The 27415-nt window shown below is 43.0% G+C and overlaps 2 protein-coding genes across 3 annotated transcripts in view; one reads left to right on the forward strand and one right to left on the reverse strand.

Moving 5' to 3' along the window:
* Positions 1-5928, forward strand: part of ncanb (neurocan b) — a 133576-nt gene extending 127648 nt beyond the window's left edge. Inside the window, exons 14-15 of the mRNA XM_080770516.1 lie at positions 2556-2738; positions 4788-5928. Coding sequence (XP_080626642.1) covers positions 2556-2738; positions 4788-4918 — 314 coding nt within the window. The 3' untranslated portion in view covers positions 4919-5928. The remainder of the gene's footprint in view (positions 1-2555; positions 2739-4787) is intronic.
* Positions 5929-18653: 12725 nt separating this feature from the next.
* Positions 18654-27415, reverse strand: hapln4 (hyaluronan and proteoglycan link protein 4). Of its 2 annotated transcripts, XM_080770185.1 has the most exons (8): positions 26867-27415; positions 25702-25840; positions 24361-24550; positions 24086-24258; positions 22954-23069; positions 22337-22523; positions 19591-20001; positions 18654-19484 (listed from the first exon to the last, which is right to left on the reverse strand). In XM_080770185.1, the coding sequence occupies exons 1-7, from the start codon at positions 26873-26875 to the stop codon at positions 19613-19615; spliced, it is 1203 nt and encodes a 400-aa protein (XP_080626311.1). In that variant the 5' UTR covers positions 26876-27415; the 3' UTR covers positions 18654-19484; positions 19591-19612. The 2 variants fall into 2 exon arrangements, with proteins under 2 accessions (XP_080626311.1, XP_080626310.1); XM_080770184.1 differs by having other exon boundaries at positions 18654-20001.

Genomic DNA, 27415 nt, shown 5'->3' on the forward strand with positions numbered 1-27415 from the left:
ACTGGTCGACCGCGATCGACGTAATGGGCACCCCTGCTGTAGACAGTGTAGGTAGGGGTTGAGGCCCTTATTTATCAACGCGGTGTACACCCAAAATTGGGTGTACACATGGTGTACACCGGGTGTACACCATGTGTACACCGCGTTGATAAATAAGGGCCTGAGTGTCTTTCTCAAAGCCACGAGAAGCCAGGATGAAACGGGGAACCTTCCCACTCCCAGATTGTCACTCTACCTCCTGAAGAACTGCCGCTCCACAGAGAATAGGAGGCTGCATGCTGTCCATGGCAGATATACCTGTACAAACACAGGCAGTTTCACAAACCTCAAGCTCATTGTTTGTCTATGTCCCTGGCTGCTTTGATTTCAAGTGAAAAAGTATTCTGAATCCAAATGTTATCAGAAACTATTTTTGTTATACTATATAATCGACATAGTCACATAGAGATCAATATAGAACTGACTGGTTATTGTCTTCCAGTTCTTACTTTGCACTAACCTCGGGCCCTTTGGAGATTAATTTGGTTATGTCGGTCTGGGTGGCGAATCTGATTGTGGCAGTCCCCATCATGCAACCATTCTAATTTAATAAATTACATCGATCGCACAATATACCAATGAAATTCAGATTTTGCAGTACCAAACCTTTCAAAGTGCATTACAAGTCATATAACTGAAACCATTCAGGTGACTAGCAGCAGCAGGGCAAGGAGAATGTAAAACTAGCCTAATAGTAAATTGCCCAAAGAAAAGAAAAAAGATAACTGTCACCTTTTAAGAGCTGTTTTAAAGGTGCTTAGAGAGGCACTTGTTTTTATTTCCTTGGACAAATCATTCCAATGCACTGTTGCACTGTACCTGAATCTGTTTTTCCCTATGATGTTTTAAAATGTACATGGAACGTGGTCTGTTTCACTGCCCAGGTGGAGCACCTGTGAGTTTCGCCCACCAGTTGGAGTAATCAAACAGATACCTACTTACTTTGAGCAGCATTTTCATACATACCGCCCGCTTCTCTACATTTAAACAGTTTATACTCTTTTAAAGTGCTTCAAGTCCAAACTCAGATGTGTACGTGGATGAGCCTTTATGATGACCCGAATTAATTAGTTTCGAGTTCGATTATTAACAGCTGTGAGAGGCCAGTGTACCAAGAGGTGGCAGCGTAGTCGAAGTATCTCTGGACCAATGTTCCAGCTAAGATGTGAAGTGTTGATTCTTCCATATTGAATGCATCAATTTACAAATAGTCTGCATTACTACAGTGCCTTTCCTTCAAAAGCGCTTTACAATGTGCATTACATTAACACATTCACACCAACTGCAGAAGGAACCATACAACACACCAACCTTCTCATCAGGAGTAGTTACTGTAGACTGTTACTGTAGGGTTGAGTGTCTTGCTCAAAGCCAGGATGAAACGGGGAACCTTCCCACTCCCAGATTGTCACTCTACCTCCTGAAGAACTGCCGCTCCACAGAGAATAGGAGGCTGCATGCTGTCCATGGCAGATATACCTGTACAGACACAGGCAGTTTCACAACCCTCAAGCTCATTGTTTGTCTATGTCCCTGGCTGCCTATAATCGACATAAGAGATCAATATAGAACTGACTGGTTATTGTCTTCCAGTTCTTACTTTGCACTAACCTCGGCCCCTTTGGAGATTAATTTGGTTATGTCGGTCTGGGTGGCGAATCTGATTGTGTTCCAGGTCTGCAACCTCTCCCTACAGCTACACGGTGGCAGTGGCTCAGATAATTGACTTAGAAGGTATATGAGTGAGCTCACTGAAAAGACACTGGAAAAGACAGATGTTGCAAATTGTTTTCAGTGTCCCAAAGGCAGCCAATAAAGCTGCCAGGGGGACAAACAGGTTTCAGTTACAGGACTGCCATCTAGGGAGGGAAAGAGTTACTACACCCTGACCTCTACCTGTCATTCCCTCAGGAGAAGATTGGCACCCTTTTGACAAGGGGCCAATTGAAAATGCCTTCTAAATCAGTAGTTCTCACATTTTCAAGATGTAAAAAAACAGATACAAGCTTGTAGATCTTCTATTTATGAATTACCAGCGCTAAAATCTAAAATGACATGGATGCTTTCCTGGTTTTGTTGGGTTAAAGTTGAGAACTTTGTGAGAACGTTGTGTGGGCATTTCCCTGAGCCTGAGGCTTACCATAGTGTCAGTCTTCCTTCCATCTCAGTGTATGAACTAAACCGTCCTGAGCTTCCAATCCCTAGCCTCCTCATATCCGCTGGTTTGACAGCTGGCTCCCAGACTTTAAGACCGACATGCTGTCCTGTAAACACTAAAGCCCACACGTTGATGTTTTACTGACAGTTGTTTTCAGAAAGATCTGTTAGTCAATTAATTATCCTACATTGCTGTCCGCCTTTGATAATGGAATAATTGTGTGTGTGTGTGTGTGTGTGTGTGTGTGTGTGTGTGTGTGTGTGTGTGTGTGTGTGTGTGTGTGTGTGTGTGTGTGTGTGTGTGTGTGTGTGTGTGTGTGTGTGCGTGCGTGCGTGCATGTTCCTGTCTCTCCCCACAGTGCTTTGTGGCGCTCCGCCCACCGTAAATAATGCCTTCCTGATCGGCCGACAGCGTTCTCACTATGATATCCACTCCGTGGTGCGTTACCAGTGCGCTGACGGTTTCCTGCAACGCCACGTACCCACTGCCAAGTGCCGCGCCAACGGCAAATGGGACAGACCCAAGATCATTTGCACAAAGTGTAAGTGATAAGATTATGCTTGTTTCATTCATGTGTGCGGGGGTTACTGTTTATTGAGACACTCTAGAGGGCTGTATTTTGCGTGTCTTAAGTACCAGGTCTTATTCCCTAACTTGAGTAAACTAAAGACCTGGAGGCGTGATCAATGCCATTTGGCTATTCTGAGTGGCCAAAGAGCATTGATCACGCCTCCAGGTCTTTAGTTTACTCAAGTTAGGGAATAAGACCTGGTACTTCAGACACGCAAAATACAGCCCAGAATTGCGTGCGTGCGTGCGTGCGTGCGTGCGTGCGTGTGTGAGAATTTGGTCAGATCAGCCGATCTCCAAAAAATTATCAGGAGTACGTCATCAATATGACGTCATAGTACTGTCACAGACTGGCCTTGACTCTATATTTGGGCATATGGCTCACACAGAGCCATATGCCCCTCTCTATAGTTTAGATTTTACACATACATTAAATTCTCAATGACAATGGATGAAGAATTTACGTCATATGTGGACGAGCAAATCGGCTATTTTTGTCCTGCACAAAATTGTCAAATTCCCGTTGACAATGAATGGATGATGTATGATGGTAAAGCGTTATTCATAGTATGGATTTTCGGTGGTGAGGTGACCACCGAACTACAACATGACGTCACGAGCCGCGGTGAAGAGCAAACCACCGCCACCGCCCCAGCCCTTCTCTCTGTTTTTACTCACCACCGCTCAACCTTATTTCAGCTCCGGTGGTCACCTCACCACCGGAGCGGTGGTCAACTCACCACCGAAAATCCAGACTATGAATGAGCCTTAAGAGCGCCCCTCACTTCACACGGATGTGATTTGTTTGTGGTACAATTATCATTTGCGCTCCAATTATGTTGGTACAGTAGCTGGAACAAAGCCGTTATGGATGTCATTAAAATGTTGTTAGTTATAGCTGTGTCATGGGTAGTAGTATTTTCCACATATTTTGTTGCAGTATAGTATTACCAGTGCACAGAATATGTTGTTTCTATTCTTCTGTTTTTCCAACAGTACATCCTCCCTCGGGCTTTCAAATAAACTTAATTTCTGCCTAAAAATAACATTTTCCTTATAATGGATGTCTTAATATGTCATTTCTATATTTGTCCCTTTAAGAGGTTATACAGAATTAGAGCGTGGCTGATATATCACGTTGTGCCTTGTGGTATTTCATTACACACTTGACAGCTAGGACGGGATTCTGTAGCTTCTGTCAAGAGTGATAAAGACTCTTTTTTTTCTTTCTTTCTTTTTCCACTTATTTCGATTTATCTTTCGGGCTCCGTTGTTTTTTTCCGTTGTTTTGTCGACGAGTCACAGTGTCATTTTGATTCACTGCACATGTCTTATGGTGAAATCCAGGGAAGTACCAGTAGATCCAATTTGGCAGTACACCCCAGGAACAAGCTTACACTCAGGCTTTTAAGTGGGTATTGAGATCAGTGATGTGTTGCACTGGCACTGCTAAAGGCAGCCAGTCTATTCAGCATGATAAAAACACTCTCTGTAGCCTGCAGTGGCTCCTGCCATAGAGGGGTATAAATAAACCAAAGGACTGTGATCCAAGCCCTTCTCTGTGCTCTCTGTTGTTTTTGTTACAGTTTTTCTGGTATTTTACCTGGTTTTACCTCCCTCGCTGTCACCTTCCTCTCAACTCTTAACACCCACTTGATCATCGTTCACCTTTACTCACTCTTTAAAGGAGCAGTTCACCCCAAAATACTTATTGTCTATCATTTACAGTTTACACACCCCATCATGGAGATGTTTTTGTATTTGTCGCATTCCTAAGCCAATCATTTGATGAATCTCTGGTAGGACTGGTGTATGTATATATATGTACTGTGTGTGTGTGTGTGTGTGTGTGTGTGTGTGTGTGTGTGTGTGTGTGTGTGTGTGTGTGTGTGTGTGTGTGTGTGTGTGTGTGTGTGTATAAATATATATTTTATAAATAAATAAAGCAATATACAATCAACAAGCATAATCTATAGTGGACTTCTCTCTTTCTCTCTCCTCCTGTCGCTCCTTCCCACAGCCCGGAGGTCCCATCGTTATCGGCGTCACCACCACAAGGGCAGGAGAGAGCGCAGGAAGCACAAGAAGCACGGCCACCGGGACGGCAGCCACCACGGAGCAGACCAGGGCCACAACCATGGCCACTTCTGAACCAAAAACGCCTCTTCACTTCCCCCCACCTCCTCCTCCTCCTCCTCCTCCACCACCTCCCTTCCCTCTGTTCCGTGGCTGCTCCATGCAGTTCGCCTGTTCTCCTCTCCTTCCTTAAGTCAACCTGGTCGCCCGAAACTCTTTCTCCTCAAGCCTCCAGCACAGAACTCGTGTTCTCCCCTCTCTTTCCCTGCCTTGTCCTTCCTTGCTCCCAGCTCAGCTCCTGGCTCTTTGAGTGAGCCTTTATCATATAGTCAACTCTGAGGTCTGCTGGTGTGTTTCCAGGCCTCATGGGGACAATAACAATCCCTTTGTACTCTTTACACTTTTCCTTTCCATGGCTTTACTTTGCACTTGTTTATCGTCGACCAGGTTACCTTTTTTGTTTTGGTCTTTAACTCAGAGTTCAAAGATGACCTGAAATGTGGATTCTCTCTGACCTGTTTTGGGAACCTTTTAGTTTATTTTAACATTCGAGAAGTGGTTTAATACAAACTTGTAAATAGTGATGACTTCCATTGAAAATGCTGTATCAAATCCAGTGGAGTCAGGGAATGCACAGGGTCCATGTTTTGGACTTTTGAGTCCTCAACACACAAGTGTATTCCTTGACTCTGCGGTTTTTGAAGTGCTCTTTGTAAGACATTTTACCTGACCTACAATAACTCCCAAGTTATTCTGAAACAGATTTAAATACTTTACTTTGGATCAGAGGCATTGTGAATAATTTTTATGTTTAGCGTTGTATCTTGTCAGTGTAAGACAGTTTATTTTGGGTGCATGGCCCCAGAGGAAGATAAAGAACATAACCCATCCCATCCCATCACACCATACCACGACTACATCATTACTACATATTAAAGTCACTTTATGATAGACTTGTAGGAATCCAAAACCCTCTATTTGTGTCAGACCTCCATACAGCTGTTATTGCCAGGGGTTATGCTGAACATTGGTTGACAGTTTGTCATACAGTAATAGTATTGGGTGTTTCCTCTTGCCCAGCACAGCAGTCATGAGTTCTACATTCACTTTAGCATACAGTATACTGTATCTGGTTGTGGACTGACATTGTATAAATGATCAAATAAAGACTAAGTGGCTTGGGAAGTTCCACTCACTGTATTTATACTGTTTCTCATTCTCATACTCACAGTCACACCAGTCACTTCTTATTATTGCTTGTCTGGACTGATAATGAGAAATTGTGCTGTCAGCCAAAAGGAAAAAGAGGGTATTTATCTAGATCCTTAATTTCTGCGCCACGCACATTACATATGGCGTATGGAGCGGTGATATGACATGACTCTATACTGTATATGTGCAGCCTCTGGCTACAGGCCAAAGCCTATATGTGGCATGCGCCTGGACCACTTGGCCGTTTTAGTCGACTAAATATCATGTGATTTTAGTCTACTAAATCTCCAGTTGATTCTATTTTGGCATGCCTTGATGGAGATTTTCAAAGAGCAACACCCGAGCGCAACCAAACATAAAATGAAGGTAGTCGACGGGACTCGAGTCACTCAACGGACATTTTTCATCATAGTTTTAGTTGACAAAATCAACACTGGTCCACCACCGTTCTGCTAGACGTACGATATGGGCTATAGCCCACGGTCCAAAATGATGAGAAACGAGGCTAACAATTTCCGTAATTTCCACAATTTCCGCAATTTCCAATTTCCGTAATTTCTGTAATTTCCGCAATTTCCAAAATTTCCAATTTCTGCAATTTTCGTAATTTCCGCAATTTCCAATTTCCGCAATTACAACCATGTAAATACAACACATTGAGCAGGGCACTGCAGGGAGTTGAACCCCGTTCCGGTAAACCAGAAGTCCGACACCAGTGCCTTAGTTTTTGTGTTGTTAATTTACAGGTCCAGGTGTGCATACGCATGTGCGCCTGTGCGTGTGTAGGTGCATATGTGCATTTGTGTGTGCACGCTTCAATGACCACTGTTGGACCCCATGGGGATCAAGGACCTCTGGGAGCCACCCATAATTCACAACGGTCACAGCGAACTCTGTTGCATCACAACTGGTGGCCAACAGTCGTAACCAACACCGCCGCCGACCCACAGGAGAATACCATCGCACAGTGGTATCAGACCAACCACAATCAGCCAACCCTCAAACCAAACCCTTCGACCTAGAAGAACTCGAATATATTATACTATAATAATAGTATATAATATACTATAGTATGCCGTACGATATGGGCTATAGCCCATGGTCCAAAATGATGAGAAACGAGGATAACTTTTTTTTTCAAAATTTCAAAAAACATGGGCTATAACCCATCGTTTTTTTCATTTTTTCCAAATCTTCAAAAATTATGAAAAACGGCGTGCCATAGTATGCCGTACTAGATAGACTCAATTAATAAGCTAGGTTGTCCACACAACATTGAAGGCATGCAGGCTCCATGGTGACAGGGGAGGTTAGCTTTAGGTTGATGGACAAGCAGACCCTGACACATGATGTAATAGCCGTCAAACCCTGATGTCTCTAAGACATCAGGCTGCTGCGGACTAGTGTCAGTCTGTCCCACAAGATGGACTGACTGAGCTGGACTGACTGACTGACAGACAGACAGACAGACAGACAGACAGACAGACAGACAGACAGCCTCAGGCAAGTCAAATTGGAAGTGATTACTGTGGTGTGCAGTATGACAGTATGATTCCTTGTCCAGTTGTCTGTCTCTGTTAACCACTTTAAACCTGGATGCATGCCTTTAAATTATGTGTCGCATCACGGTACTTGTAGATTGACAATTTTATATATCATTTAGTTCTTTGTGGTTAAGTGGTTAACAGTGGGGGGAGTTGTGGGAGTCCCTTTTTACAGGAGAATCCAAATAATGTAGAGACGAAAACAAAGATAGCAACAGAGCCAACTTAAATGTCTCTGCTGGCATTGTCTGGCTAACAAAGGGGTGAAATACAAAATATGGGTTTGTTTCAATCCATCATCAGTGTGTGGCAACTGGCAAGATTAAGACAAGTAGAGCAAAGAACCCAACTTTTGTTATGGAGCCGTCAAGAATAGAGGTGCTATTCTGCTATCAATAATTGCTCAACCTTATTGTCCTTGATAATCTCATGAAAATAGACTATGCGTATCTGGTCATTTGGTGTTAATAGATTCTCATTAGTTTCTGACAGCAGGCTACTATTGGAGCAGGAGATTTCTCAATATTTCCTGTCTGCAGTCAGAGCCCTTAGGCTAGGCAGACAGCCAGAGACAGAGCCATCTATAATTGTGAGTCATAATTATGAAGAGTGGCTAAACAGAGGTTGCTTCCAGCTGTCTCTTGGCTCAACACAGAGTGGAACAGCAGAGTCTTGTGCCTGCAGGGGAGCAGCCGGCCATTGGGCAAACCATGGAGCATGGTCACTCACACAGCCAATAGTGCCTGGTCTCTCCTCAGGCTCAAGCTAAGTCACCCGTCCTAATATGCCACCAAGCCATTTGCACCACACACGCTGCATGCGTGAGTCTTTTGAGCTTAGCCAGAATGAGACGTGAGTTGGAGAGAATATGATTGCATCGTTGTATTGCGAATAACATTGTGAATGTCTGTGTTCATTATGGTCAGTATAAGTAAATGCTGACAAGGGAGAACTCATTTAGATTTGATATACATGCATTGTAAGTATTCAGACAATAGTAAAATAAACAATGTTTAAAACGACTGGATGTATGTGCATGCGCGTGTGTCTGAATTTGGAATTGGAATTGGTATATGTGCATATACCTGTATTTTCATCCAAAAGACGTCTGGGAAAAAAATAACACATTTTAAAATACTTAAATGTAAACGACATTATTTTAACCTTCTGGCAATGACAAACTGATAAGAATGGAGCTCAAGGCTGTTGGATCTGTTCTTAGCACCACACAAAGAGTCTATTGATTACATGATTAGGCTATCTGTCTTGGGTTCCTATTAACTCTGTCTATGACATTGAAGGTACAACAGCATGAATGGATAATGAATATCTGCTGAACGACCACATGTGCGGCAGCATCTGTCATCCTCTGCATACACACACTGTCTGAACCTTTGTGTTGACAATGATTTCTTTATTTCTGTTTGGGTTGATGCAAATCAGTAAATGTAATTATATGCGTTTTACTCACATGTCACGTGCATACAGACCTTTGCAGAATTGCTTTCATTTGCTCATGTACTGCAGTGGTTTTCAACCCTTTTCACATCAACGCCCATTATTTATTCAGCATTTGAGCCACGGACCACCATTTGATGACAACTTCAAATATTTTGTCCACAATTCAATGCTGTTGACAAACGTTGATCAAAATAACATTATTGCGCCATTCTTTAATTGTGTAGACTTCTTGTAAATTAAGTAATGCAGATGTTTAACAATAATGTAACTCTCCACAGTTAGAGATCTATAAGGGTCCATTTGGTTACCAACTCTCTGTTATTCAGCTGGGGACCACTGGTTGAAAACCCCTGTACTACTGAATCATTTCCTGGCAATATAGGCTCACGTTTCTCATTGCCATGCACCTCATGTACTGTAAACCCCTGGTGATGAGAGACTGCATATCGTTACAATTCTATGTGATATTGAGTTGACATTTTGTTCCTACCAAGAAAACAGTGAGTTTAACTCTGCTGGGCCTGGGATGGTTGAATAATATATCCACGAATGAATGGATGATTGGAGAAAAGTTATACTGAGTCGATGAAAAATGACAAAGACCGACACTCTAGCGACAAACGTTCCTCTTTCTCCTCTCCTCTTTGTGATGTAAATACTCTGTTTTGTTTTGTTTTGTTTTTTTGTTAGCCTTTTAAACTCTGGTTGTGTTTGTTGTTTCGGCTCACTGGACCATATTCATACAGCCTCAATACATCCAAAACTCATCTTCTCCTTTCTCTCTCCATCTCTCTCTCTCTCTCTCTCTCTCTCTCATTCATCCTCAGCGCACGCGCACACACACACGCACACGCACACGCACACACACACACACACACACACACACACACACACACACACACACACACATTTTATACTGAAGCATCACAAAATAGGAGGCCTATGCTTCAAAGAAACGGTACACATGTCAATTTGCTACTTTTGCTCCTTCACCTGGACTATGAACTCAGATACGATCTGAGTTAGCCTAGACATTGCGAAGCTGTGTGAATCTGGTCCTCAAGTATTTATGCGTATTTATTGATGTATGTTATTATGAATTCCAGTCCTGTCCTTGTATTATATTCTTTACAAGACAATGATCATTAAAAACCTTTGATTGGAGCTGTTTTTTGTTTCCATCACAACACTGTCATATGTTTCTGGTTCGGTTCACACCTGCTGCTGAGTGCATGCGGGTGAAATCAGACGCCAAGTGTACCAACTATATCTGGCAGACGCGGAAGCCACGGGTGTGACACTAATTACCAGTCTGGTAACTGCCTTTCTGACAGAAATACCATCTGATTAATGCATTTCTGATGTATGAATTAATATCGGACATCACATCACTAACCCTTGTTTGCGGTTGACACAAAAATACTAGGGGCACAAGCAGGATTCAAACCCAGGAGGTGTGGATTGCAAGTCTATTGACTAACAAGCCATTCAGAATGGGTTTTCAGGCTGTTGTAGAATATGACAATGCCCATCTCATGTAAATAAAAATCACACTTGTGTGAAGTGAGGGGCAGTCTTATTATCATACATCAGCCAATCAAATCACCACATTCCGTGATACAAACACACAAAACCCTGCTCGGTAGGGAAGCCTCGATCGCCCTCCATCCCTTCCCCAATTTCTGGCAGAAGCCGTTGGCGGCTGATTTCACCCTTTTGCCTGCTGGGCCAATCAAATGAAGCTATGAGAAACTGACCTGGAACAGGAGACTATACTTCATATAGCTCATGAAATAAACTTGTCAAAGGCTGTGATGAATCCAGCTATTTTGGAGCCTCGATGCGTGGCACATGCAGACCATGCAAAATGAGTTGGAGTGTTAAACGTATAGTTTGTTTTCGCTTTCAAGCCTGTCTGCTTTTGCTGTGTAAAAAGCTGTCCCAGCCTGCTCCCTGCTGGCCTACTGGGCCTTATAGTTCTACTGCCAGATGGTAGTAGCCCTAGGCCTAGAATGTCTGTGATCATACATATATTTAATATATTCCTAATACACACCCGTATCTGCTATTCTGCTCCAGGTTAGCTGCGCGACATGTGTGGCATAAATGTGCTCGGTGGGTGCATTAATCACCACGCCCCAATTGTGTGCCCCATACATTTGTTTCCCTCGTCACTTGGTGATGACGTGTGTGATGATCAGAGAAAGTTTTGATAAATGAAGTCCAGCTGGAATTCCGGGCCCCCTCGCCCGGACAGAATGGTGTCCGTGTGCAGCTCGTGAAAAAGTGGAGATATTTGACTAAACAAACGTTTTCTGCCAGAACTTTCACATGGATGTGAAACTAGAGGATCTGACTCCAAGTCTTTGGAATTATTTATTGGGTGAGTACAAACGGAGCACCGAGCATTTATGCCACGCATGTCGCGCAGCATCGATCTAGGCTCTGTATTGTGAGATACTTGCAAATGTATGTAACATTAGAGACATTCTGGGCTAAGAGATGGTAGAGGCCATGGTCCATCATTCAGGCAGAGGGTGCTGCACCCCCTGGTGGATGGTACAAGACCTGTATGTTCACAACTCTACATTTAAATAAATAAACAATTTTGTGTTTGTTAATGTGGTGGTTAACTTTTCACACCAGTTGTTGGATAAATTAAGCTACTAACTTTAGGTCTCACATGACAACACCCATTAATGTTGCAAGCCAGCTCAAGATATAATGGCCAGCAAGGTGCTAACTAGGTGAAACTTCCCATAGACAGACAAGTATTAGAAAGTATTGGAGTTTGGAAGCACTCGTTTTTAGTAAAGCAACCTCCTGCATTATGTGCACATTTAAAACAGGTGATACGCAGGGCTGTTGAGTGATATCCAACGAGCACTCCCAAACTCTGACTGTCTGACACTAAGGGGGAAAAATCACCTGCAAGGAATTTCTTTACAGGAAGTAGCTCATAACATTTCTACGGTGGATTTTTATGAAACACAAACTTTACAGATTGAAAGAGGATAATTCAAGCTTTTTGTACAGCTACAATGTTGGTGAGTTTGACGTTGTTTAATACAATCAGATAGGACTTTTCTACCAGATCTTTTCTACTTGATCTACCAGATCAAGTAATTTCCCCAAATTCAAGGTACCAAAAGTTAACTCTGAACTTGGTATAGATCTTTTGGCTTCTGTGGCCCTAATACATGGAATGACCTGCAATTGCAAACTACATTAAAATTGACCACATTGGTACCCCTGAGTCATTTTAAAACCTTGGATGCAGGGACAGGTGTAACACGCCCAAATATACCCCTGGCCAAATTGTACCCATGCAGGATTAAAGTGTGCTGGCCTGTTTTAGTTTTATATCCCAGTGTAAATTTTGGGATAGTCCAGTTTAAACCCTGGGATATAAAATAAAAAGGCTGGCCTAGAATATCCCCCCTAGTGGAGCTGAGCCGAGCAGCAACCTTATTCTGTGCTCTTGAAACACTTCAAAACGTGCGTGAGTGAGAGAGAGAATGTCATGTGGTTGTATTTTACGGATGGGTAATGTAAATAATGTTCTTTGGATGCTTGAACTGTTCGAAATGTGCGTATGCTTGAAAATTCAATACAAATATTGACCAACAAATGTGGGGTCATGGGCCCAATGTCTAATTAAGTAAAATGATTTGTTTGCTGCAGAGATATCAGCTAAGCTATTTTGAAGACGTTTTTTCTATGGTACTGTGGCATTTGCTCTGCTCTACTTGCTGCTCAGTGTCAATCTAAAAGAGTAGGTCAGCCAAGGAAAATCTCTTCCACACTGCTACAGAATAAATAGATAGGCGGGGTGGGGGGTAGATAGGGAGGGAGGGATGCAGAAGTGATAAATCGAGAGGGGAAGAAGGGAGCAAAGCAAGGGATCAAATAAATAAGAGATTGTGTTTGGGAGTGAGTCGTTGGTGAATACACCTTTTCTGTTGTCAGTGCACTGACCTTCCGCCCTTCAGTTAACCTGAGCTTCCTCTGCCAGACAGACAATGGCCTTTACTCTGTAGTGCATGCAAACACTGTCCTCCTCCTCCCTGCCCCAACAGTCTCACTCAGTCACATTATTCTACCAGAATAGCCTACTGAGACAGCACACTGTCTAACTGTGTTATTGTGTTGACACTCGATCATACACAAGTTGTTGTTTCTCCTGCCTTACATTCTCTTCCTTGTTGCTTGCTAGCTGAGTAATGTTTTCCCAGGCTTTGGGAGTTTAGGGACAATGTTCACTAAGTCTCTTAAATGCCATGTTCTCGAGAATGACCTTCAGCCCTCTTCTGTAAATGTAATTCTGCCTGGAGCAGTGATGGATTTGTTACAGCAACTGTGCCAACATAGACATTATGAATTGTGTGTGTGTGTGTGTGTGTGTGTGTGTGTGTGTGTGTGTGTGTGTGTGTGTGTGTGTGTGTGTGTGTGTGTGTGTGTGTGTGTGTGTGTGTGTGTGTGTGTGTGTGTGTGTGTGATAAGTTACTACAACTTAGTAATTTACAGTATTCCATGCTTAGCACACAATCTTTCATCAAGACTTTTCCTCACAATGAGCTGTGAGAAAGCTATTGATTGTCCATTTCCCGCCTGATTACCATACTTAAGATAAACGTTGCCGTGGAGATCAGTGGATAAATTAGAGACATGAAAAGCTGTCTGCTTAATACCATGTTCTTCATTCAGTGGCAAGCTCATCTGGCAACCTTGGCCAATCAATGGGGATCTTTAACACCACCCTGCGTTATCTCCTGAAACCTAATGACTCTGCCAAAGTTCAGAAAGATTATGTCAAAAGCAACAAGGGGTTTAGCATAAGCTGCTTTGCTCTTAGACCTGACAGTTTATTCACAGTAACATTTCTAGCGTCCATTCGATTCAGAAATTGAAAGAAGTAAGGGTCCATTTGTGCTAGGGTTGTCCCGATCGGGTGATCGGAAATAGGGGCCGATCACGTCATTTTCATCCCTAGTTTCAATATTATATCCATATCATGATATTAGACTGGATATTGTCTCTGATTTGGAATATTGTACTATTGTGATATGGCATAAAGGGTGTTCTATAAAATATAAATATCGGATCGGGAGAAATCGGTATCGGGCAGATACTCAGATACTCTATCGGAATCAGATCGGGAGCAAAAAAACGTGATCGGGACATCCCTAATTTGTACCCATAATTAACACTATGATTGCGACTGTAGGTCGCAGATTACTATGAAAACCTGCAAAACCTGTCAGTCCGTTCATTCGTTAGTCCATCCTGCCTCATGGCACGCTCCATATATGGCTGTGTCTATAAAGATCACTGTGACCTCATCAAACCTTGGATAGCCATATACTGTACATGGAGACTGGATCATCGCCTAGATCTGTATATGGAGCCGGCCAGCAACTCTACATCTGACCTCAAACCCTTAGATCTCCATATATGGAGCATTGCATATGTTGATCCTTTCCCCACCTGTCCTTCCTCTATGGGAATTTCCAGACCTGTTGTTTCAGCGACCTCGCCCTAAGGGCATCTTACTGATTATTTTTACTGTGTACCTTCAACAACATTGCATCTTCTTTGATTATTTTACTCTTATCACTTGTTTTTTAATTCCCTAATCTTTCTCTATCTGACTCTCTCGCACACACGTCGTACACGTGCTGCTCGTGTATACACATTAGTTGCTTATCCTGATATGTTTTTGTATTTATATCTTCAACACATTTATCTTCCTTATCTGGATCTGCATTCACACCCATTCTAATGATGTTAGCGCAGATGGAAGAGCATAGTTTATTTTAAAGCTGTGTGTGTACTGTATGTGAACGACCCTGGACCGAGGCAAAGATGGCAAAACAACACCTTGAGCCTTCATGGTCCTTCATACACTCAATCACTCTGCTACTGGCACCGTAGCTACACAGTGCAATGTTTTGTTGTGTGACTAGTACAACAGATTATCTGGAATTCTGGCTTCATTAAGCAGTTTACCAAGCATCACTCCACAACCGGATTTTCACATCTTGGAATCAAAGCAGCATGGGATGGCTGGAAGGCAAGTGGGTGGATGAATGCGAGACGACTTTATTTGGCTGCTGTAGTTATTTTTAGATTTCTCCCACTTCTAAGACAGGCTCCACACTGTGCCTTGGACCCACCACCCTGTATGGGGTAAATATGGCAGAAGCTGACTAATGACCTCTTGTGCATGCATGCAAGGCATGATAATGATCATATGACATATTCAATCAGAGAGATCTGTGATGTTATTAAGCCATTGTATTTCAATTCAATACTATCACACAGGCAGCATAATTGTTGCAACCACAGCTGAGCATACCTACAGTTTGTCAACAGCCTTGGTGTGAGTGACTATTGTCATGGCAGACCCCTGAACAGTGTTTGTGGCAAAATGGATGCAGATTGGAACAACAGTGTGCATGGGGCCTCTGGGGGCCACATCTCCTGGTGTGGATATTTAATGGCAGTCCCCTGAACAATGTAAATGTAAATAATCTTGCGTTTTTGTGTGCATTTAACTCACCCCTCCGCAAGGCAAAAACGGACTCTGTCGAGGCCTTAACTAGATACAGTAACATTTTAATAAAAGTGTGCTCTGTTCTCTTCAGTATTTCAGACCAATGTCGTCCATCAGCATTCCATAAATAAATGGGGAGTAAATGAGTAACCACTTAAACCATATACTTCAAAATAATTGATAACGTTTTCGTGTTTAAGTGGTTCAGATTAATTCAAAAGAAGTCTGAGGATTTAAGTGTTACTTGTGAGATTCAAAGCATTGTGAGCTTGTAGGCGGTAATTATGTTACATGCATGTATGACATGCCCAAAATAAGGACACAGGGTTCATGTGGTTAAAATGTAGACAGCGGCCTATTGTATTTGCAGGTGCTTTGGGATTTGGACCAATGGACCATGGTCCATGCTAGCTCTGGTCCATAGCTCTGATGCGTTATTAGAGCTATGGACCAGAGCTAGGTCCATGCGTACCTGCAGTAGAAACTCAATTCCCCCCCTCCCCCCATTATTAACAATGGATTTCATCAGCTATTTTCCAAGGGATGGTTCTGGTGGCCTTGACCATGCCTGCAGTGACTGCACGTCCCCGACACCCTGCATTGCATTCGTCTCTCTTTTCAACTTCTCGGCTCGCTTCATACTCTCTTATCTCACTCCCCTTCTTCATTCCCACTCCCATCCCTGTTCCCTCCAACTATCTCTCCTTCATTCCCACTCCCATCCCGGTTTCCTCCAACTATCTCTCCTTCACAGGCTTTCTTTCCTCATTCTCTGACTTCCTCTCCCTCCAGCCTCTCTGCTGTCCTTCACTGCACTCTGGTGTTCCTGCTGACGCCGTCTTCCCCTTCATCCACCATCCAACATGGACACACACACACACACACACACACACACACACACACACACACACACACACACTTCCTCTGCAAAAAGGTTTGAATTTCTACAATCTTTTGTAGCAACATAATTTTTTTGTTTTTTAAATAGATTTTCAGAAAACCTTAGGTTAGGTTTTAAGAGGCATTTTTAGAATCGGCCTCAGGTCAAAATAGGATAAATGGCACGTGTTATACTATAGTGATTTATCCCTATAGCCTACCTACGTTTTGACCTCAGAGGTCAAAACTTAGGTAGGCTATAGGGATAAATCACTATAGTACAAAATGCACCATTAGGACTGAGGTAGCCTTGGTCCCAGGCTTACTCATCTGCGAAGAGAAAAGGAGTGAGGTGTCAATACACCTCAGCTATTTGAAGCAGATATACACAGCCATCTTTGTAGTTAAAAAAATCTTTGCAATTGCAACCGGCCATTTGCTTTGAGCGATTGATTGAGACAATTACAATGACCATAAAACATACAGTTATGGCCTGTAGCTTTTTAACCTCTCAATATAAAATTTCAAACCAATCTGGGATGGTCAAAACAGTTCCGTAAAACCAGCACAATATACTTAATACCTTGGATCAGTGAGTGTGACTGCCTCAGTGCCTCCGGTTGTCAGCCAGCTGAAGAAACGACCGTATAACAGATGGGAGCCTTAAGTGAGTAGCACACGATAGGGCCAGTCCCATTCATAGACTCAGTACTCTATTAGATTTGTTAACAGTTAGCACTTTCAATTAACTTGACGCCATCGCCTGCTTAAACCGTCTTTGGGGGAAAACGTCCTCACAATTTGGCTAATTACTCATCTCAGCTAACCAAATGCTGTAATGTATCATGTGCAGCACCATAAGCATCCTCTAGTTGAATTACACGGAGGGCTCCAGAGAATGTATAAAACATTATAGATCGCAGAGCTTGGCATAATAACAGAAGTCATTTCCCATGCAGAACTAATGTTACATGAATGTCACTGTATTACGTCATAATGAGGCGGACTGATGCAAGATAGAAACTGTGGAGATTGTTCTGCTTGTTTCTTAACCACTTAATTAAACTGTACTTAGTTGACTGGGGTCCCCCAGGGCTATGCATCTGTATATCCTCCCTTTACCCTTAGTCAAAAATCTTTGTCATAAATAGCCAATCTTTTGTCGAATGTTCACCCTTCACCCCCAAAATAGAGACTCTAGGTTTGCTGTCCTTTTGTTAAAGGACCAATACAGCATCAATATGTCTTCACAGCTTCAGCCATATCATACATAAACATTGACTATTTTCCCGTTAATATGTATACAATATATGCCTATATTATTTTTAGATTTTGCATTTGTTTACATATTTCCAGTCATTCAAATGTTACTGAACTTGGCTGGGGGGGGATCATATTTTGACAGCAGGAATTGCCTGTCATAATTCGACCCCCCAGTATTAGGATGTTGATATTCATTTAGCCAACACTCCCCAGTCGCCACTGACGGGTATTTTGATTTACATCAAAAGGGCATGTGAGCTCAAACCCACAATTCAACATTTTGGTTGTAAGATGTTGATATTTATTTTGTATTTATCCTTAGGACCCCAAATCACACCTTGGAAAGCATGAGTGTCTATTTCAAACAAAGTGTTTTTTGACTGGGGGGGGGTCATATTAGGATGTATTAGGATGTTGCTATTCATTCATCAGCCAACACTCCCCACTGACAGGTAGTACCCCCCCCCCCTCCCAGAGAGGACATATAGGGCCTTAGTCCTACTCCTCCTCCCAGCCAACACTCCCCACTGACAGGTAGTACCCCCCCCCCCCATCCCCCCCAGAGAGGACATATTGAAATCAAACTGTTCAAGGCATCTGATTCAATGCAAATAAAATCATTAATGTAATCACTTACAGAATATAATTATTATTTCATGTTGAAGGTTTTGCCTCGACTTGGCTGATTACAGGCTGCCAGTTGCTATGATGACGAGTGATGACCATGGTCACTTCTGCCACTGTTGCTGCAGAACCAGAATTCGCCCACTGGTGGCTGTGCCCTGCTCAACAGTTTTACTCATGGGCAAATACACTTGGGAGATCAGATACAGCAAAACACTAATTACAGGAAAAGGACAGTATCCCATAATCCAACATCGATTAAATCAACAAATAATGGAGACTTTATTTATTCTACAATAAACATTCATTCATTTTCTATAGCCCTCAACACATTCAGGAATATAGGTCATAGCAATGCATTAATTTAATTGTACTTGTTCTATTTGACAATACAAGCAGTGTAGTGCAACTGATGGCCAAGGCAGCAAAGGCAATTCAGTAGATGAGGTAAAAAAGCGGCAATTGCAGCTAAGTATTTCTGCTATTTCAGCCCCAGCTAATTCTCAAACTAGAACATGCTTGCTTATCCTTAAATGACACCTTTTATTAGGATACTACATTATCATAAAATATAACTATCTATAAATATGTGCAAATATCTGAGCAAGTGCAGCGTATTGTTTTTGTTACTTAGCCTGTAAAGCTATGATATTGTGTTTGCCAAGTCTTGAATGAATGTGAATGAAAAAAAGGATCATTGCATTGTGCCACAGTGCCAGAGGGCTGTTAACAAAACATGGCTTCTAGGTATAGGCAACATAACTCGGCATGGTCAAAACATGTAGAACATCAGAGCTTTGCCATACAATCACAAATTCAAATATGCACACACATACTTATTATGTAGCTGCACAGACAACTACCTTACATGTAGACATCTACATGTACTGTAAACAACGCCTTCAAATATCAGTCTTTATATAATCTTATGTGTACTGGGCCTAATATCCAGCTGCTGTTCAATCTTCCATTTTCCACCACCGGTTTTGTGAACTCACTGACTCCTTAAGACGATTGACCGAATGGAGACAAAAGGCAAATCACCCACGATACAGACGTCACCATTCATTTCACAAGGCCTTGCTTCTCCTCTCTGGCAAATCTGCAAATGAGCACATCTTGTCAGTGAGTATTTTATTTTAAAAGCGATGAATGGAGACTGGCTGCTAGGCGACAGTTGCTGCAGTAAAATCAAAAATTCTCTCCACCTCCTGCTCCCCGTCCCTCAAATCACACACTGGTGGCATTCATGGGGATGCTGTTGCTGCTCTTCCTCATTGTGGAGATCTCTGTGGGGGGCCTTGTTGCTGGGAAACCACCTGCGGCCTCCTGTTTGGTCTTGCGGAAGCAGTAAACTCCATAGAGTCTGAACTTCTTATCGGGGAATCCCAGGTGTCGGACGCCGGGTTGGGGCCCTCCACAGCGAGCGCGAGGGTTGACTATTGGATAGCGAATGCTGCCATCTTCCAACCAGCCGGCTTCACAGCGGTCAAAAAGTTGTATCTTCCAGGCAGCATACAGGTGGCCTACTTTGGCCACCACTGAACCATCACGGACGCATGCCTTCACAGCCTCTGCATAGTTCACCTTCTTGAAACGTTTCAGGAAGTACACTTTGCCTGAGAAGAGGGGTTTAGGGAGAGGTATGGAGAGATTATGAACAAAAATCTATTTAGATTGGTTCTGAGATGACAAACAAAGTTGACAGAGGAAAGTATGTTGTACAGCAAGACAGGGTGAGGAAAGACAATTAAGGCAAGTGAGAGAGAGCAACTGAAAGAGAGACACTGATAGAGTACTATGTAGTACTAAGTAGTATGTGAGTCTGACCCCATACTCTGAAATGCTGCGTGGAAGTCTCAACCAAGCCCCCAGACTTCCACTGAAGTGAATAGCGGGGGCGGGCCTGTCGCTCCTCATCCGCTCTCTAGATATATTATAACTCTATTGGTCTCAACCCAGAGTCTGTAACACCACAGAAAAGGGGGACAGGGCCTGGGCCGTGGCTCAGCGATCCAGGCACCTTGGCCGGTAGCCCAAGTCTGGCAGTGTGCCGCGGGTTCGACTCCCGATCCTGACGGCCTTTACTGCATGTCACCCCCCCATCTCTCTCCCCATTTCCTGTCAGCCTACTGTCTGTCCCTCTATAAAAAATATAAAATAAAAAGGCCACAAACAAACATTAAAAAAAAAGAAAAGGGGGACAGATGCACAACGGAGACTGTTTCACCTGGCTGTTAACCCATTCTGGGCGGGAACCCCTATTGTTTTTTTTGATGCTGCTATATAAATATTTTAAGTTTTTCAGAAACCTTAGGTCAGGATTTAGAGGCGTTTTTAGAATCGGCCTTAGGCCTATACGTGTGACATTGTTGTTTTAACTGGACTGTACTGTACTTCAGCATACTTTCTCCAGAGATGGGCAAAGACTAAAGTAAACTATCCAAGAACAAAAAGCACCTGGTCTTTACCAACAAAAATAAATCATGAAAATGTGCCTGCAGCCTCAGCGTTGCACCGCTCCTCCACTATTGATTTTTGCTTGTATGTGACTGGTGGCTGTTAGAGAAGCAGAATATTGTCTCATATTTCCCCTGGGGCCATTCAGTAAATATCTTCCAGCTGGACCAAACTATAGTGTCTATCACGTCCACTCTGGAAGCACAGCAGACTGTCTACAATAATTAACACACAAGGGAAGTATGAATGCTTGTATACTTATAGGGTCTCCAGCACAATACCTTTTTTCTTAGGATAGAAAGAAAACATAATGGTGCTATTTCTCTTCTCCAGCTTAATTTGCTTTACAAAATATTGTTTTGTGGTACAAAAAGGAATAATATAGTTTTTCCGTCTTCGTCTTGGAATACAAAAATGGTTTCGCTTTAGGAGAGCACGCAAGAAGCTTGAAGTTATAAATCATGTTGTTCTTTTCCAAATTGAATGTTTGAAATTCCCCGGCAACAAATGGATCATTCTGTCCAGAGACTTTGTGAATGTATACTACCTTAAAGTGAACAGCCCCCAGAACTTCAGCTACTGTAACTTTCATTGCTCCAAAAACTAAATTAGACAGCCTCCTATTTTCTCCACTTTTAGCTAAGGTAGAATGTCTGAATAAAACGCTCGTAGCTGTTGTGTGAATACAATGTAAATCAAAGGCCTGTAAGATAAAAGGCTATGGTCTGCAGTTCTGCACCCAGAGGACATCGTGGCTCCCCTAGCAGGGCAAAATCAACACCGCCTGATGTAAATCCAATGGCCCAGGGCCTGTTACATCACATACGGAGATCAAGGCATTCAGAGATCATATTCCCATAGATTATTATATGATCTATAATGCAACATTTATGCCCAACTGTTGTCTCATCTCCTCCACCCTCATAAACTTTGAGCTGGAAATGCTGAATGCGGGGCAGGATATGTGTTCAGGAGAAACTTCATTCAAGTATTTGATAGAAGCACTGAAAGTGTTAGGGGCCGTGTCGACAGAAAGCTGAATTTTTCCATCTGCCAGCACATTTCAGCCATGCATTTCTATGGTAAAGATGTGCTTGAGCGCACCTCTTCCTTGTGCCTCTCATCGCATTTCAGCGTTCTCAGCATCCAGTGTTTTTTTTAGTTTTTTTGCCGGAGTGCTCTGGGCGCCTCAAGCTGAAAATTGTTCAACTTTTGGACGATGAGTGCCGCTAATCAATGTCACTTGCCTAATTATGCAGAGGGTTGGAGAGACACAACTACAGTGATAGAGCAGAGGCATCTCATTCAGTGCATGTGTAGCATGTGTAGCACATGATATCCAAAGGGCTCAGCTGCAACAATCAAAAAACACTTCCTGTGGACATAGCTCGTTTCAGATCTTTTCACTTGAAAGGGAGTACAGTGCCCGGCGCACTCGCACACGCATGCACGTACGCACACACACGCACCCACACTGTCCTTTATGCCTCTCACCATTGACATTGGATGTGAAACAGAAAGCATCATAGCGTTCGTCCTCCTTGTGCCTGTAGCCATAGTTCCGTACACCAGCTGGGGAGTCCTTGCGCCCACACTGCTCTCTGGGGTGTGAGATGGGGTATTGGACTGAGCCATCTTCCAGCCAGCCAGCATTACACCAGTCCAGACCTTCTAGCCAGGCCTGTGGGAAGGTTAATATGGACATGGAAAGGGGCAAAAGAACTCCATTCATCTAAGTCCAAGTGGTCCAATAATGCAGCAGCCAGTTAGACAGCTGCTAGGTTGAGGATTATGGCATATTAGTAAATATTAGAGAATGTTACTTTACAAGCTGATGAGTAGATACTTAGTTGTTGTTTTACAGATGGTTTTCATAAAATAGGTTTCTTAATCTTGTATTGATACGGGTACAGGCTTTAGTTTAGACATACTATTGGTCCGACTGTCATTGACAACCTACCTCAAACACTAACCTAACCCTAACTACAAGCATGGCAGATGGATTTCAGAAAATAGGTTTCTCAATCTTGTATTGATACTAGTCTCACTTCAACATATCTCACTTTGTCATTATCTCCAAATGTTAACAATTTGGTTAAGCATTAACTCACCTTGTGCAGCTGAGAATGAGAGGCCAAGATGGCATCCTGCTGTTTACAGGCCTCTTCAGCCTCGTGATAGTTGAGTTTATAGCGCCCCACGCGGGGGTAGTAAGGGAACACCACTCCTGCAGGAGCAAAAAGAAAGGCTGATAGTACGTGGGAGAAGGAAAACTACACCCTTTTATTTGACAGCATCATGTTTAACAGTCCTCAATGTATTCGCCCGGCCAATAGGTGTGTGTGTGTGTGTGTGTGTGTGTGTGTGTGTGTGTGTGTGTGTGTGTGTGTGTGTGTGTGTGTGCGCAGGTAATCTCACACACTGGTCAGCATCAAACTTTGCATACTCTCCCAGTAGGTCAAGGGATGCCATGTCATTATTCAGACAGCCCATTATTCAGACGTCCCGTTGGTCTGACCGGTCCCATTACCTAACCCTAACCTCACACTAACCTAACGTTTGTCAGTCTATTTTGAATAATGGGAGGAATTATAAGTGGACCCCAGTCAAGGAAGACACTCCACAGTGGTGCTACACCAGGCTGTTTTGCATTTTGGCCAATAACTTGGCTCTGAAAACTCTGAAATTGTAACCTTCCCTCTGAAGTGACCAAATTGCTTTGTGAGTTTGTGTGTGTTAGTGACACTGCAGGGAGTGATTCTGATGGCAGCTGACCCCTGAGCAGTGTTAGTGCCGAGTTTGATGCAGATCAGAGTGTTGGTGCGCCTCGCAGGTCTGCATGTTATGTTTGTGACATCCACCCCACCGCCCAGCGCCCGCCCGCCCGCCCGCCGTCGGTTGACCCTCTAGGCAATTTTTTTTTTTTTTAAGATTTATTTTTCTTTTATTGGTTTTTTGAAGGGACAGACAGTAGGCTGACAGGAAACGGGAGAGAGATGGGGGAAGACATGCAGTAAAGGCCGTGTCGGGCTCGGGAGTCGAACCCGCGGCTGGATTACCAGTTGGGTGCCCAGACGGTTACGCCACCGCCTGGGCCCCTCTAGGCAATTCTAATATAGGATTTTCCATATTTTTGATTACAAGCATAAATGCAAATAGAAATTTTCATATGTTCCAAATGTATACCAGAAAATACATTAATGGCCAACTTAAATCTGTAATCGTGACAGCCCTAATCCTCACCTTCCAGGTCAAGATTGACAAATCCTGTGTCATCCTCCATATCATTAGTGATTTCACACTCATAGCGTCCATAGTCTTCTAGGGTAACGTTGTGGATGATCACAGAGGCATCGCCAGGCCCTGCCTCCTCCAGAGACAGACGTCCTTTGTACGTTCCATATACACGTTGCTGCCTGCACAGCACAGCATCACCTTATTGACCGCGTTTGTTTAAATTCTACAAATCTAAACTTTTCGTATAGGAAAAATAAGCCAAATTAAAATAGAATCTTTACCTTCCTAGTGCCACAAAGACGTCCTCAAACTGCAAAGAGTCTGTCACCTTTGTCCACTTGATGCGGATGCGGTCAGGATCTGTGTTCTCTGGTTCATGGCGGTACCGGCAGGGCAAAGTGATGGAGCCTCCACGGTGAGTGAGAACCTTACCGGGGGCTGTCTGCACGATCACCTCCCCTGTATCATCCTCTTTAAACAGGTTACACAGTACAATCCTCAGTGTTAATGTAAGTCAGTGTACAATGTAACCGAATGGACCCATTTGTACACACTCTTAAATTAACACTTTTGATTTACTGTCACAATACTTGATATCATGATTAATAAATGACTTGTGGTGGACTTGTGTGATTTGTCAGTATACGAGAGTTTTGAGAGTGCATGCCAATGGCATTAATTGCTGGACATGTTTGAATTGTTTGTGAATTGTGATCAAAGACAGAATGCCTATGGAATCTCTATGTAACGTCTTAATTGATACTAGCACTATACCTGAAATTGGATTAGCTATAAAGATGTCTAATCTAGTTTTGTCACATTAGCACTGTCTAGCCGGTAGCTAAATCAATAGGAGAGAAACCAAATGAAGTCCAACATTTTGGCTGGATGCACGTACTGTAAGATTACGTTTCCCCATCTGAAATTGTAACCTGCCCTCTGAAGAGACCAAATTGCTTTGTGTGTGCAGACAGATGTGTGTGAGTGATACTGCAAGCATGGTGCGATTCGTTTTCAGTTTGTGGTTTTCTCACTAACCCAGTGGTTTTCAAAACGTTTAGATCCATATGGTTCCATTTGTACACTCAGAGTTAATGAACCCTGATGGGCCCTGGGCCCCACTTTGAGAAGCACTAACTAACCACGAAGGCTGTTTAAAGAAATCCTTCTTACATTATTTGAGCATTTGAGCTTCAGGCAGTAGGCCTACCACTTGTCGACCAGTAGAGTTCCTATAGTTTCTAGCTGAACACAGGGTCTACATTTCTCAATAGAAGTGCAGGGAGACCACCACCTCCACCCACTGTAGAAATGCTATTTATATGGTATTATATGGTGACATAAATACAATAGAAAGAAATTACGGTAAACACATGAACCCTAACATCTCTATGCTGGAATTAACATTCTGCAAAAATAGCAGATCTACAAGCTTAGGTGTCACAACATGTCTCATTGTGAGCTTGTAGAGATTTGGTGTAGCATAGGATAAGTTAGTGGGCCTAGTATTGATACCTGAGGGTATGGTCAAGGAAGTATAGGGTTTAAGTGGTTAAGTAAACGATACAAAACAAATCCTTGCTGTTTGCCATCTATAAGAAAGAGGAAAAAAGAGATTTTACCGAGCACGTGCACCACTCTCCTCCTTCCCTTTTCTGTGTTAGCTGGTAGGGAGGTCACTGAGAGGGCAAAGGTCAGGGTGATAAGCATGAAGGTCAAGGATGTTGCCCCGAAGGACAGTGGAAGAGGCTGACGGGAGTGCTGCAGAAAGGGAAACATCAGAGAATGATGTGAATCATATATGGTTATTGGTTACCGAATGTGGGTATTGAATCAATTAAGTAGGTTAGGGGGTTCTTCTTGATTAAATGATTACTTATATTGTTAAAATGACAGTGTTGTATGAAGATGAAGAATGACAATTTTGGACAGGACCTCACAATTTGGCCCTAAAATAATGTATTCGGCCTATAACCAATCATCATAAATGTTTGTCCCTATTATCTAGTTTCACATCTGGGTATGTTGTTATTAACCAGACATTGTAATGACTAGAACAGAGTAGACACAGGTAAATGTGAAATTTGAGGGCACTAATCCTGGCCAGCTCCCATTTATATCTGGACAGTGACAGTGTGTTATGGATGGGGATTATTATTTTTATACCATGCAAGTGCGCCAAGCATGAGTGTGTGTGTGTGTGTGTGTGGGAGAGTTTTGACCTATAATTTAGCAGCATTTGGCAATGCTGCATGAACCCCCCCACAGAGAGAACTACCTCTGTCTACACACACACACACACACACACACACACACACACACACACACACACACACACACCTAGCCTACCCTCCTATATAGGACACAACACTGACTGTTTGTGGGCTAGTATAGTGTAGGCCTAGATAACGTCACAGTCTGAGCTGAGGCAGCACAATCTGGACTCTGGAGGCAAATTTGCTTACATTATTGTTTATGATTAGTAGACATGTCATTGTTTGCGTAGAGGCTAGCCTAAATAAAACATGCAGTAGTGTATAGTTGACCATTTTGACCACCAAACATATAACGCACAATTACAACTAAAACAACCCTAATAGGATACACTGCATGTGTTCACATACCACAGTCAAACAACAATCCTGCTGCATAATCTTATTATCATGGCCTAATATTTTCAAGGTTGGTGCATTCAATTCCATACAGTTTTCAACGCAGTATAAAAACTGCATAATGCGCCGTAGATATCATGTGAGCCAAACCATTCGACCGCACAAGTCAACTTACCATTCTCATCACAAGGATTGTTGTTGCCTGAATGTAGTAGTTGTGCCGCGGTGCGTCGTTCACTTCCAGACAGGTTAATGACGCTGTGATGCTGCTGCTGCTGCAGAGTCAGACCTCAGCTCATCTCCTCCTCCTCTCACTTGGGCTTTTTCTTGTCCCATTACAGATCCCTCGCAATGCAGGGGAATCACAGCGGACTTGGTAGATCCCAGTAGTCAGTGAGTCATGATGACGTTGCTTCGATTGAACAAGTGATCGATCGCACACACGGTGACATGTTTGATCAGAAACACGTCGTTTTTAACAGCTCACTCACTGTCTGCTGGTGCTGAGTATCATTCCGACCGCGCAGCAGCTCAGCAGCACTGCACATCAGTCCCCTTTAGTTAAATCAATTCTTGCTTTTCAGCTGGTCTATATGTAGGACCGCGATCGCGTAAAAACAACAAATACTTCAAAAGAAGATTGATTGGACTGGAATCCTGACGGTGACCTGATTCCTTATTTTTGTAGTCTTTATATAGCGCCACGCTGCCAGTGCACCTTCGA

Source organism: Protomyctophum bolini (genome assembly GCF_963924005.1).
Source record: "Protomyctophum bolini genome assembly, chromosome: 8".
NCBI classification, from domain to species: domain Eukaryota; kingdom Metazoa; phylum Chordata; class Actinopteri; order Myctophiformes; family Myctophidae; genus Protomyctophum; species Protomyctophum bolini.

Bases quoted from the DNA above. Each gene is read 5' to 3' on its own strand.
- hapln4 (XM_080770185.1), bottom strand. The intron at 24,551-25,701 runs GTAAAATCTCTT...ACCTGTTTAAAG, and splicing joins GAGAGTGGTGCACGTGCTCG to AGGATGATACAGGGGAGGTG. The intron at 20,002-22,336 runs GTGAGAGGCATA...CCCTCTTCTCAG, and splicing joins TTTCACATCCAATGTCAATG to GCAAAGTGTACTTCCTGAAA.